The following is a 14,367-nucleotide window of genomic DNA, read 5'->3' on the forward strand; positions in this document are numbered from 1 at the left end:
CCATTAAAAGTGGCTGGAAGGAGCAGTTTGTACACGCATGAAGTTGTCAGAATGCTCTTCCACGTGCACAAGAGTGCTAATACTTCAGCTGGGATCTGATGGGTAAATCACACAGGTTCTGATGGCTTCCCTTGTACCCTACCTAGCTTGAAGTCAGTGAACTGAAAATTGCTGGTCAAGAAAGTGCTAATTGACTAGATGTGTGTGACTGCACTGATCAGGAGCCAGTTTAATTTGCACAATATCCCGACCCTATCCCCACCCACATTGCATTGTAGCAAAGCACTTAAACCTGTGCATGCAGTGCTGTTATCTATTGGAAACATTGGCCTTAATCCAGCAAAAAAGACCCATCACTTTTCCATCTCCCTCAATTTCCAGTGAAGAATCATCGGACTTGAAAGCATTGGCTCAGTTTCTTTCTGCACAAATGCTGTCAGACTTGCTGAATTTCTCCAACACTTTGTATGTACGGTGGTGTATATCAATTCAGCTGAGGCTTTTTTTGTAAGCAGTCATGATATAACTAATTTTGTGAAAATTGGCATTCTAACTGAAAGCTTCATGATTTTTTCCTTCGAATTTGAATAAAGTTGTTTTCTAGTCTGCCTTCATGATGGACTTACCTGAGTGGTGAAGAAATTATTGTGAAATCCAGGAATTTTGACATGAAATCCTTTTATTATATCGGTTAAAAACCTAACTACCTAAACTGAATTAGCATGACATATTTACTTGGGCAATGCTTTTTTGACTTTCGTTATGGTACATATGTTACTTTTTCAGGATTGTATGAATCTGAAGTTGAACACTTCTCTGACCAAGTGGACCAGGAAGGTGGTACATGCTTTACTTATGTAGTTGTTGCAGATTGTTTGTTTATGTTCAGTAGTTGATAGTTTTTGTTTGCTTCTGATAAAAGTGAACCTGGGCTGTTGCCATGGGTATTCGAAGTGAAAGTTTTATTTTGCTAATGAGTATGTTAAAAATTCTAGTTGCCATTCTCTGTCCTTTCCCTCAAAATATTTAAATGGAAGAATAGATTCCGTATCCATTGGGAAGTTGTATGCTTAACGTTTCAAAATGCAGTTTGTGTTTGAATTTTTAAAAATTGTTAAACTTTACTTCGTATGTAAATGATTTATTTATTTTGGTTTGTTATTGAAGCAAGGTAAGACTAGGGCAGCAGTCTGATTTGGTTGTGGGTGTGGCAGTAGTTCAGGAATTTGAACCAGAGTCATGAGCCCTTGACACCACGGTTGTGTTCAGTTGTTTCAGTGGCGGGAGTCCGGCAGAAAGCACCAGGGCAGCCTGGGAAAGTCAGCTTGCACCCATTAAATTTGGGAGTTCACTAATTCCCAAGACACTACGTGCGTAGTGTCTCCTACCCTTCCAATTCTTTTAACCTAATAATAACGAATAAGTGTGGTGAACAGGTAAGCTATTTGCATTTTTTTCCTCATCTTTGTTGTCTTTCGGGGTGGTCACCTAAACACCAAAACCCTTAAGAGCGGGTCGAAGGCAGAGCTGGAGTCTGTTTGAGTATATAATAGAGTATACTTACTGATGCAGTGAACACTGCGAAACTAAAATAAAACTAATTGGTTTTAAATAATTAAGTAGCGATGGCAGGCCAGGTGATCTGTTGTAGCTGTATGATGTGGGAGCTAGCTAATCCCATTGAGAATGGCAGTGACCACATCTGCAGCTAGTGTTAGCATGTTTGAGGAGCTCCAGCTCAAAATTGATGACCTGGAATCCGAACTCTAAACGCTGCGGCGCGTCCAGGAGGGGGACACATACCTGGATACTATGTTCTAGGAGGCAGTCACGCCTGGCAGATTAACTAATGTTAATTCAATCAGCAGGCAGAGACAGTAGTGTGAGACTGCGAGCGAGGCGGTTAGAGGGACCCTGCAGACAGGAACATAGGAGCCGTAGCACTTGACGTTGTCCCACAGCTATGAGGCACTTGCTCCCTGCATGGATAAGGAACAGGACTGCAGGAAGGATGAGTCAACTGATCATGGCACATTGGTCAGGGGGCCAGTAAAGAGGGGGGGAGCAAAAAGACAAATTGTAGTTGTAGGGGATTCCATCATCAGGGAGATAGACAGACAGTAACCTTTGTGAACAGGATAGAGAATCCTGCAAGGTGTGTTGCCTGCCTGATGCATCTCTGACTGGCTTGAGAGGATACTAGAGAGGGAGGGGGAGGATCCAGTTGTTGTGATCCACGTAGGTCCCAACAACATAGGCAGGACTTGGGGGGGAAAAAGACCTGTTTCAGAATTATGAAAAGTTAAGAGCAAAATTTTAAAAAAAGGCCTTCAAAGGTCATAATCTCTGGATTGCTGCCCAAGTCATGTGCAAATTGGCATAGGGAGGTGAGGATCAGGGAAGTAAACACATGGCTGAAAGTGTGGTGTGGGAAAGAGGGCTTCCTTTCCATGGGGCACTGGCATCAGTTCTCTGACAGGAGGGATCGATACTGCTGGGATGGACTCAACCTGAACAGGGCCGGGTCCAGTTTTCTGGTGAACCGGGTAAATAGGGTGGTTAATAGAACTTTAAACTAGTAAGTAGAGGGGGAAGGGAGAAATGAGCGTAGGGGGAGAATAACAATTAATGTAAGGCAAAGCAGCAGGTTAGCAGGTGACGAGGAAGCTTCAACTCCATTGAAAATTAGGGAAAAAGTTAAAGGAAAGGACAACTCAAGAGCTGTTAGGCGTGGAGGTAATAGGACCCAAAAAGAAGGTGCAAAAACCGGCTTAAGGGCACTTTATCTGAATGCTCAGAGCATTCAAAACAAGGTGGATGAGTTGACAGTGCAAATCATGGCCAATGGATATGATTTAGTGGCTATTACAGGGACATGGTTACAGGATGGTCGTGACTGGGAGTTAAATATCAAGGGGTGTCAAACTGTTGGGAAGTACAGACAGGAAGGTAAGGGAGGTAGTGTCGCTCTGATTTTTAAGGATGATATCAGGGTGGTTATGAGAGATGATATAGGTTCTACTGAACAAAACATTGAATCCATTTGGAGCGAAATTAGGAATAGCAGGGAGAAAAAGTTACTGATGGGCGTGGTCTATAGACTACCAAATAATATTGTAGTGGGGCATGCAATAAACGTAGAAATAGCGAATGCATGTAAAAATGGTACAGCAATTATGATGGGGGATTTTAATCTACATATCGATTGGTCAAACCAGGTTGGTCATGGCAGCCTTGAGGTGTTCGTAGAATGCATCCGCAATAATTTTCTTGAACAATATGTAATGGAACCTATGGGGGAGCAAGCTATCCTAGATCTAGTTCTGTATAATGAGACAGGAATAATTAATCTCTGTTAGGGGTCCTCTCAAGAAGTGATCACAGTATGGTTGAATTTAAAATACAGATGGAGCATGAGAAGGTTAAATCCAGTACCTCTGTCCTGTTAAACGAAGTAGAATATGAAGGAAAGAGGAGGAGTTAGTTAAGGTAGAATGGGTGCAGAAACTTTATGGTGGGTCAATTGAGGAACAGTAGAGGACTTTCAATTTACATAGATGATTTGGAGTTGGGGACTAATTGCGGTGTGTCAAAATTTGCAGATGACACTAAAGTGAGTGGCAGAAGACACTGAAAGTCTGCAGCGGGATATAGATGGTCTAAGTGAGTGAGCAAAGTTCTGGCAGACTGAGTACAGTGTTGATAAGTGTGAGGTCATCCACTTTGGTAGGAATAACAGCAAAATGGACTATGTTTTAAATGGTAAAAAATTGCAGTATGCTGCAATGCAAAGGGACTTGGGTGTCTTTGTGCATGAATCGCTGAAGGTGGGATTGCAGGTGCAGCAGGTGGTTAAAAAGGCAAATGGAATTTTGTCTGCTATTGCTTGATGGATGGAGTTTAGAAACAGGGAGACTATGCTGCAGCTGTATAGAGTCCTGGTGAGGCCACAGCTGGAGTGCTGTGTGCAGTTTTGGTCTCCTTATTCGAGAAGAGATATACTAGCACTGGAGGGGGTGCAGAGGAATTTCACTCTGTTGATACCAGAGCTGAGAGGGTTGGATTATGAGCAGAGACTGAGGAGACTGGGATTATGCTCATTGGAATTCAGAAGAATGAGGGGACAATTTATAGAAACATATCAGATTATGAAGGGAATAGATAAGGTGGAAGCAGGGAGGGTGTTTCTGCTAGCAGTTGAAACTACGACTGGAGGGCATCGCCTCAAAATGAAGGGAAGCAGATGTAGGACTGGGGTCAGGAGGAACTTCTTCACCCAAAGGGTTGTGAATCTGTGGAATTCCCTGCCCAGTATAACGGTTGAAGCTACCTCATTGTTTTTAAAACAAGGCTAGATAAATTTTCGAACAGTAAAGATAGTAAGGGTGATGGTGAGTGGGCGGGTAAGTGGACCTGAATCTCAAAAAGATCGCTCTGACCTTATTAAATGGCGGGGTAGGCTCGAGGGGCTAGAAGGCCTACTCCTGCTCCTAGTTCTTCTGTTCTAACGTTCTTACTGCAGCTAAATGTGAAGAGGAATTGAGCTTGCTTGAGCTAGCATGCTCCGTGGTAGATCACACCCACTAAATAAAATGTTTGCAATGAGGTATTTTACAGCAGAGCCTTGGCCACAAAATTCTAACTGACTTTCCAGTACAGTAATGAGGCACTGCTACACTGAGGTTTTATCTTTCAGATGAGACATTACACTAATGCCCATCTGTCCTTTGGATATAAAAGGCAACATGACTGCAGCATACTTGGGCAGGGATCTAAAAACTCAGCACCTCTGAGTAAAGAAATTTCTCGTCTTTTCCTAAAGCATGCCTCCTTTTCCTGCCAATCCACCCACCCCATCATGGAGACATCCAGTGGGTTCAATGAAATTCCATTCCATCCACCTCTCTAGAGCAAAGATAATGAATAAGTGTTTATCTGTTTGGCTAAGGGTTGCTTAACAGTTGCTTGTCCTCTTTACACAGTTCCCACATCCCCACTAGAGGACTCGGTGTCATTTTGTCCGCGTAATTTACAGGCAATACAAAAATACAAATTCCGATGCAAAGATAATAAAAGTCTGATGTTGCTATTTAGCCAATGGGAGCAAAGTTTGGCTCCTATTCTAAATTAACTAAACTTAACATAAATTCTTGAGGACTAAGCTTTTTATTGTCAGGTATGATTATGCTGCTTGTTAAATCCTGAATTTTACTTTCAGATGGAAATGATGAGCTGCCAGAGAGCGATAAGTTTACTGAAGGTATATCTTGACTTGTACAAGTCTGTACTGTCACTGCTTTTGTTTTATTGTCCTTTTTGCAGATGATTGATTATGTCGATGTTATGAATTTATTAAGCAGTAATGATCTTTCACATTACTGATGGTAAACTGGAGTGCACGCTGTTCCATGATTGTACAATGTAACACGTGAGTTGTTAACAATAGATCATATAGTTTTAAAAATCTAAGTATCCCCCCCTTCACATTCATTCTTTGCTTCCTACCCACTCACCCTTTTTACACTTTGCCTTCCATCTCACTGTTGTTCTTTTCTCTTTATATGATTACTTGATTCATTCCCTGTTATACTCCCATGCCAATTACAATTTTTCTCATCATTTCTCATTGTCGATTTCTGTTACTTATTGTCCACATCTCTGTTGCTTGTCTCTAGTGTCTGAGTAGCTTTCAAGTGTGTTCGTTTATGAATTTACTTAATGAATCATGAATTGGTTATGGACTGGTTTTGGCTTCATATCCAATGACACACTAATATAGATCCCAGACCAGACTGAAGTTGGTCCTTGGCACCAGAGCTGGTTGCTGAATCAAAAACTTATGCCATTACAGAGAAGGAGTGACCATAGAGATTATGGAGCTCTTAGATGAAAGTGAATCAGTATTGCTGGAAAATGGAAATATCTGAAATGGGACGTGCTGGAGTGTGTCCAGTGGAGATTCTCACAGATGATCTCTGGAATGCTAGGTTTAATGTATGATGAACGGCTAAGGATCCTGGGATTGTATTCATTAGAGTTTAGAAGGTTGAGGGGAGACCCAATAGAAACTTACAAGATAATGTATGGCTTAGAAAGGGTGGACGCTGGGAAGTTGTTTCTGTTAGGTGGGGAGACTAGGACCCGTGGGCGCAGCCTTAGAATTAGAGGGGGTCAATTTAAAATGGAAATGAGGAGACATTTCTTCAGCCAGAGTGATGGGCCTGTGGAATTCATTGCCACGGAGTGCTGCAGAGGCCAGGACGTTAAATGTCTTCAAGGCAGAGATTGATAAATTCTTGATCTCACAAGGAATCATGGGCTACGGAGAGAGTGCAGGGAAGTGGAGTTGAAATGCCCGTCAGCCGTGATTTAAGTGGCGGAGTGGACTCGATGGGCCAAATGGCCTTACTTTCACTCCTACGTCTTACGGTCTTATGGGACATAAATGCTTAGCAGCGTTTAACTTGAACAAAATTTTTTTTCAACCTAAAGCCTGTCTGACCCTAGTAAGTTTAAATGGTTTAATGTAATCTGCTCTAAATATAACTTTAATGCTATCATGAACTGTTTAATTCAATAATTCTGAATCATTTTAAAGACAGTTTATTTAGGCTCTAGGAAATTGATCTTATTATCTGTCTCTTCCTCCCATTCTTACCTGCTCTCTCTTTTTTTTCCTTTGCCCTCATGTGAATTCTCTCAAATTTCAATTATTGTTTAGTAAACATAATTTGATGTATTGCTGAGAAAAGGTTCATTATTTTATTGTTAAAGTCTTGAGAGATGAACAGCATGGAAACTGATCCTTTGGTCAGACTCGTCCATGCCGACCAGATATCCTAAAAATCTAGTCTCTTTTGCCAGCGTTTGGTCCGTAGCATACTCAACCCTTCCTGTTCATGTACTCAGCCAGATGCCTTTTAAATGTTGTAATTGTACCAGCCTCCTCCACTTCCTCTGGCAGCTCATTCCATTACAGGCACCACCCTCTGTGTGGAAAAAGTTGCCCCTTAGGTCCCTTTTAAATCTTTCCCCCTCCCCTTAAACCTGTGCCCCCTAGTTTTGGTTTCCCCGGGCAGGGGAAAAGAGTCTTGTCTATTTACCCTATCCATGCCCCTCATTCTATAAACCTCTGTAAGGACACCCCTAAGTTTCTGACGCTGCAGGAAAATAGCCCCAGTCTATTCAGTTTTTATAGCTCAAACCCTCCAAGCCTGGCAACATCCTTAAGTCTTTTCTGAACCCTTTCAAATTCCACAACATCCTTCCTATAGCAGGGAGACCAGAATTACACGTAGTATTCCAGTAGTGGTCTAACCAATGCCCTGTACAGCCACAACATGACCTGTCAACTCCTATACTCAATGCACTGACCACTTAAGCAAGCGTCACCAAATGCTGGCTTCACCACGCTCTCTACCTGCAACTTCGCCTTCAAGGAACTACGAGCCTGCATCTTTTGTTCAGTTACAGTCCTCTGGACCTTACCATTAAGTGTTTAAGCCCTGCCCTGATTTGCTTTTCCAAAATGTAGCACATTTAAATAATTAAACTCCGTCCTCCACTCTTCAGCCAATTGGCCTATTCAATCAAGATCCCATTGTACTCTGAGGTAACCTTTTTTGCTGTCCACTGGACCTCCAATTTTGGTGTCGTTTGCAAACTTAGTAACCATACCTCCCATTCATATCCAAATCATTTATATAAATGACAAAAATGACTGATTCTTGTGGCACACTGGTGGTCACAGGCCTTCGGTCTGAAAACCGTCCCTCCACCATCACCCTCTGTCTTCTACGTTCGAGCCAGTCCTGTATCCAAATGGCTAGTTCTCCCTGTTTTGCATTCATCAGCACAGAATCGCAAGGAACTGCACTGCGAGCATCGGTTGAAACTACATTATAGGAGAGTCCTGATTCTTGGCACCTTTGCCATGGGAGCACATCAGGGAATGTTTGTTACCCCCAAGCAGTTATTGAGTTGAAAAGGTACAATGTGTGGACCACCTTCTTTGCAAACCAAAGTGCCATGAATGTGAATGCATATAGAGCTTCAAGCATGTGTCAATGAGCCACACTGTGAGCCCTACTGCACTGCCTAGGAGATGGGCCGAGTCAGATTCATTGGAGCTTTCAGAAGAGAGCTAGCTATGTTGTGGAAAGTGATGAATTTAGAGGGCAATGGAGATGGGCTGGAGAATGGGACTAGCTAGATAGTTCTCTTGGGAGCTGGCTGAAACACAATGGGTTGCATAGCATACTCCTGTATTGTGAAATTCTGTGACTGATCCTCAGTTGATTGTTAGTGTGATTCCTATTCCTGATGAATACAAGAAGAAAAGATTTAACAGCATTTCTCTCTCTCAACAATGCTCAAATTTGCATTGTATTATCCATCATGAGTTTTTTTTTCAGCACAGATGGATAGTTTTTTGGCTCAGAGACAGATTAGGAATTACTGTAGTCAGTCAAATTGGTTGGGTCAATAGACCAGACACACTCATTAGATTGTCAGAACTTTTAGTAGAAGTGGTGACAGGACCAAAATGGAGTGGATGCAGCAATTGGATTTACTACAGTCGGTTGGGAGAAATTGTGGCATTTGCCTAAAAAGCTTCAAGCCCAATATGATTAAATTGCAACCAAAAGTAGTATTTTTCAACAAGGAGGAAGTTTGAAGATCAAATTTTACTGATGCTTGCTTCCAGTTGCTAATTCAATTTTGATGTCTTTATGCAAAAACTGTACGTTTTGTTTATTTCGTTCTTGCCTTCCTTGTTGTTTATTACTGACTGAGGCGAGCTAATTCTGATTTGTTCACATAATCAATCAGTTTATTTTCACTGGCGATTCAAAAAATGGCTTCATTTTAGTCAGTTGTTAATTTTTATACAACTGATGTCTAATGTCCCAAGATGCAATACTTTAGAAAATATTCAAAGCTGGGATTCTAATTGTATAAATAGACAAGCAGTTGTTATTTTAAGTTTGGTGTCAAATTTTGTTTGATGCTTCTGTGAAGTAGCTATGATGCTTCACTGTGTTAAATGCCCAGCTAAGGAAAAGTTGTTGATGGACAGGAACGTAATATCTAGATCAGCTGCTTGTGTCTCAATATAAATATGTTCAATTTGTTGTCAAATGAACAGTTACAATGTTTACTTGGCAAAGCAGTTGTAATGACAGCCAGAATATTCCTTGCCCAGAGTCTTATCCTCATTGAAGGAAAAATGAGGGGAGTTGATTGGAAAGTTCTAAAAATATACTTTTGATTCACTTTTAGCAGAAGTTGACCTAGAACATGAAGATACAGTAGAAGAGTTTTATAGTAAGTGCTTTGTCACTCTTCGTGCTCTATGACAGACAAATGTAATCTTTTGGTTGTAAACAAAGTTAAAAGTTAAGGTTAAAACAAGCTATTCATATACTTTGTTCTACACAAGACCGTCATAAAATATAGGAGCAGAATCAAGCCATTTGGCCAAGTGAGTCTGCTCTTCTTTTTGATCATGGCTGATATGTTTGAGCTGCATTCTCTTGCTTTCTCCCCATAACCCTTGATCCCCTAACCACCCAAGGATCTATCTATCAGACATCAGATGCCATTCCCACCACCTCCAGCAAGATGCCATCACCAGACACCCATACCCCTCCCCTCCCTTGTCCGCCTTCTGCAAGGGACCATTCCCTCCGGGACACCCTGGTCCACACTTCCTTCACCCCCAATACCTCCCCACAGCACTACGACACCTTCCCCTGTAACCAGCGAAGGTGCAACACTTGCACATTTACCTCTTCCCTCCCCACTATCCAAGGGCCCAAACATACCTTCTAGGTGAAGCAACACTTCACCTGCACTTCCAAGAATCTAGTCTACTGCATTCGCTGCTCGCTATGTGGTCTCCTCTACGTTGGGGAAACAAAACGTAGACTTGGAAACTGCTTTGCAGAACATCTACGTTCTGCGCCTGCCACTTCAATGCACCGCCTTGCTCCCTGGCCGGCATCTCCGTTTCCGGCTTGCTACAGTGTTGCAGTGAAGCCCAGCGCAAGCTGGAGAAACAACACCTCACTTTCCACTTGGAAACCTACAGCTCTCTGGATTCAATATTGAGTTCAATAATTTTAGGGCCTAAACTCTCCCATGTCCCAGCTCCCCCACCCCACACACCAGGCCTTGTTACCACATAGCCTGCCACTGCGTGCGCGCGCGCACACCACCACCACCCTCCCCCCCCCCCACCCCCCCCGCGGCGTTAGTCACTAACAGCTCCTCACCCTCCCAGCCCGATCGTTAGCAACTCCTTTGTCCAATTGTCTTTCTCTCTTTTTGGGCTTTATCCTATCGTTTACTCTCTACCCCACCCACCTCCCTATTTTCTGCATAGAAACTGACGTTTTCCCAGCCACCATCAGTTCTGAGGGAGGGTCACCGGACCCGAAATGTTAACTCTCTCTTTTCTCCTCGGATGATGCCAGACCTGCTGGACTTTTACAGCAACTTTGTTTTTGTTTTTGTTCCTGACTTACAGCATCAGCTGTTCTTTTGGTTTTTATTAAGGATCTATCTATCTCTGTCTTAAATATACTCAGTGACTTGGCCTCTACAGCTCTCTGCGGCAATGAATGCCACAGATTTGACCACTCTCTGGCTGAAGAACTTCCTCAGATGTAAATGGTTGTCCCTACACTGAGGCTATGCCCTTCAGTCCTAGTCATTCCAACTAGTGGAAGCGTCTTGTCAACATTAACTCTATCCAGGCCTCTCTGTATTCTGTAAATTTGGTCAAATCTCCTGTAATCCTTCAAAACTCCATTGAGTACAAACCCAAAGTCCTCAACCACTCCTCATTTATTAAGCCTTTGATCCCTGAGACCATTCTTGTAAACTTCCTCTGGATCCTACAAAGAAAATAAATTAATAGTCACCTTATGGTTAAATGAGCGATTGCAGGCTCAATAACATTTTTTGTTACTTGAAAAACATCAAGCCCATCACTCTTTCAGCTATGAGTATTGGAAGAGAAACATCAACTGAAAATGCGATTGTAAATCGAGAGCTTGACTGTTTTTAAATTGTTTCCTGCTAGCTGAAGAAACAGAATATGTTCCAGGAACTGAAGACATACAAGGTTTGTTTACAACTTTAAACATTTATTTCATGACTATGCTATGAGACATCTTAGCAGTTAGCACGCAGATTGCCAACTTGATCACACTTCAGGATTAGGACTGTTTGACCCACAGTCTAGCGCCCTCGGTTTTAGTTTAAGTTTCAGCTTTATCAGTAACTAGTTTTGAGTCCGAAAGCCAAATTTTTCTTTCTGTCTATTCGTTAATGGTTGAGGGTGTCACTGGCAAGGTAGCATTTATTGCTAGAGGGCAGTTCAGAGTAACCCACATTGCTGTGGGTCTGGAGTCACATGTAGGCCAGACCAGATGAGGATGGCAGTTTCCTTCCCTAAAGGATATTAGTGAACCAAAGTTTTCCCAACAATGGGCAATGGATTGATGGTCATCATTAGATTAATTCCATATATTTTATTGAATTCAAATTCTACTGTCTGCTATGGTGGGTTTCAAACACACATCTTCAGAACATTCTCTGGATTAACAGTCCTGCGATGACACGAGGCTGTTGCCCCACCCCAAATCAGCAAAAACAGAATCTATTTCGTATCACAGCCCATTAAATAAAGTTAATTGTCAGCTTCCTAAATTTGATTTTAAATTGCATGCAACTGACCCCCACAAAATATTGGCTTATGAAACAGGCTGCCAGGAGGTATTAGAAGTTACTGGACTCCATGTTAACTTTGTTTCCTACACAACAAATGTTGCCCGACCTGCTGAGTTTCTCCAGCATTTTGTTTTTATTTCTTGCTCGCTCTTGCGTGAATAAAATCAATTCTATAAAAGTGAAAGTGACCCATTCCATGATGTTATTTGGGAAAACTCACCATGTCTGGCATCATCTCTTCTAATGATGAGTTGTTGGACCTGAAATATTAACCCTCCTTCATCCCACAGGTGCTGCCAAACCTGCTGAATTTCTTTTTGTTCTATTGCATGATGTGGTTTATGACATACCTGTTAAGAATCTTGCAACCAATAACTACATTATCGCCACCTATTCTTTTAAATCTTACAGCAATATTTAATATTTTTAACTGTGCTGAATTGCAAGTGTTTATCTTTGTTATTATCCTTAGATTTATAGAAGCTTTTGTACATTTAGTTCAGTTCTCTATAAAGTGATTCCATCTCTGATAGGCTGTTGAAGAATATGGATCAGCTGTTTTATGAATCCTTTGTGAAGAATATAGTATGATTTTATTTCTGTACTGTCTTATACTGTGACCCCTTCTTGTTTTCCAGAGGTGTCTCCTGTACTTCAAAGTACAGATGAAGATAGCCAATTAGGTTTGCATTGAGAATACCTTTCATATTTTTCCTTTTTTTATTAAAACAAAATCTAACATGATCTGGAAGTGTAAGGGCGAACATTACTAACAAATGTCAATTTTATTACTTATAACAGCCTATGGATCTCAAAACTTGGATGTGGAATCTGAAATCCAAGGTTTGTCTGACTTGGCTGTCCTCAGTCCTGTCCTGTCCTCTTGTAGTTTTATGTGCCTGAGATTTTCTTTCTGAGAGTTGTTTGCTTTGTGTTTAACATGTATGGGTGGGAATACTTCAATGTCTCTCTCAACTGAACTCCACGTCAACTGCATCTCTTGCATTTCCTGCACTTCAGCCCTCACCCCCCCCCCCCCCCCCCCCCCACCCCCCACCACCAAAAATAAAGACAGAACCCCACTGGTCCTCTCATACCACTCCACCAACCTCCGCATCCAGTGTATCATTCTCTGCCACCTACAATCCGATCCCACAACCAAAGAGAGATTTCCCCTCGCCACCCCCATCTGCCTTTTGTAGGGACCGCTCATTCTGCGACTCCCTTGTCTACTCCACAGCCCCCACTAACCCCACCATGCCCAGCACCTTTCCCTGAAACGATAGGAAGTGCTACACCTGCCCCTACACCTCCCGCCTCTCATCCGTCCAAAGCAAGCTTTTCATTTCCGACGAGGGTTCACCTGTACATCCTCAAAACTGTACTACCGTATCCATTGCTACTGACATGGCCTCCTGTACATCAGTGGGACCAAGCCAGACTTGGGACCGTTTTGTAGATCTGCACTCTACACAACAAATGACAACACCTTTGGTTGCCAACCATTTTAACTGCCCCTCCCATTCCAAGGGTGACATGTCCATCCTGGTCCTCCTGCAGTGCCACAATTATGCCACGTTCAAAATGGAGGAGGAACACCTCCTATCCCACCTTGGGAGCCACTGCCTCATGGCTTTAACACAGATTTCATCAGTTTTAAAACCTCCCCGCCTCTGGCCTTATACCGTGTCCAAACCTCCCTCTCATCCCCGCCTCCTTGACCTGGCACAACCTGACCACCATCTCTCCTACCTAGCTGCCCTATCCCTCCCGCTGACCAATCGCTATTGCCCTGTCCCTGCATCCAACCTATCCCCCAACCCCACACATCTTCCCTCCTGCCTCCCCTGAACTGACATAACCTGACCATCTTTCCTATCTATCCACCCCACCCTTCTCAATGACCAATCCCACCACTCCCTTCCTGCATCCACCTATCGCCATCCCAGCTCCCTTTCCCTTTCCCCATCTCCCCACCCACCTTCCTCTATTTATTTCCCAGCTCTCTTCCCCCTCCCCATCCCAACCTGAAACATCATCTTTCCTGCTCCTCTGCTGCCTGGCCTGCTATGTTCTTCCAGCTCCATACTGTGTTGTCTCTGACTCCAGTATCTGCAGTTCTTGCAAACTCCACACATGTGGAGATAGTAAGTTCTCCCTGTAGCTGCATGGGTTTTCGCTGGCTGTTCCCGTTCTCTCCCATAGTCCAAAGATGTGCAGGTTTGGTGGGTTGCCATGTTATATTGCCCTTAATGTTCAGGAATATGCAGGTTAGGTGGGTTAGCCATAGGATATGCAGGGTTACAGGGATAGGGACGGGGATGGTTCTGGGTGGGATGTTCTCCAGAGGGTCACTGTGGACTCGTTGAGCTAAATAGGCTGTTTTCACACTGTAGGGATTCTAAGATCTTCACATTAGCTTGGTTGTCAGGTTTTTTTGATATTAGAATTGATTCTCTTTCACCCAATGTCTTGTGCACTTTACAGTCAGAGTCTTTGAGTTGTAATTTGGTGTGCAATCCATGGCTGTTTTCTTTTTCTTCAAAGTTAATGTTCCCTATGCTTGCCTCTCCCCAAGCCCAGACCTATCAAGGCCACTGCACTGTCCCAGCTATCATTTTTGGTGAA

General features: G+C 42.8%; 1 protein-coding gene across 16 annotated transcripts in view; it reads left to right on the forward strand.

Annotated features, from left to right (window-relative positions):
• unm_hu7910 (un-named hu7910) overlaps nucleotides 1-14,367 on the forward strand; it is a 212,344-nt gene that overhangs the window by 87,934 nt on the left and 110,043 nt on the right. For 8 of the 16 annotated variants that reach the window (XM_048529088.2, XM_048529073.2, XM_059645895.1 and 5 more), the window contains 6 exons: nucleotides 787-837; nucleotides 5,219-5,260; nucleotides 9,283-9,327; nucleotides 11,090-11,131; nucleotides 12,378-12,422; nucleotides 12,541-12,582. In XM_048529088.2, coding sequence (XP_048385045.1) covers nucleotides 787-837; nucleotides 5,219-5,260; nucleotides 9,283-9,327; nucleotides 11,090-11,131; nucleotides 12,378-12,422; nucleotides 12,541-12,582 — 267 coding nt within the window. The remainder of the gene's footprint in view (nucleotides 1-786; nucleotides 838-5,218; nucleotides 5,261-9,282; nucleotides 9,328-11,089; nucleotides 11,132-12,377; nucleotides 12,423-12,540; nucleotides 12,583-14,367) is intronic. The other 8 variants (XM_048529086.2, XM_048529077.2, XM_048529075.2 and 5 more) reach the window with 7 other exon arrangements.

This window comes from Stegostoma tigrinum, chromosome 5 (assembly GCF_030684315.1).
Source record: "Stegostoma tigrinum isolate sSteTig4 chromosome 5, sSteTig4.hap1, whole genome shotgun sequence".
Classification (NCBI taxonomy): domain Eukaryota; kingdom Metazoa; phylum Chordata; class Chondrichthyes; order Orectolobiformes; family Stegostomatidae; genus Stegostoma; species Stegostoma tigrinum.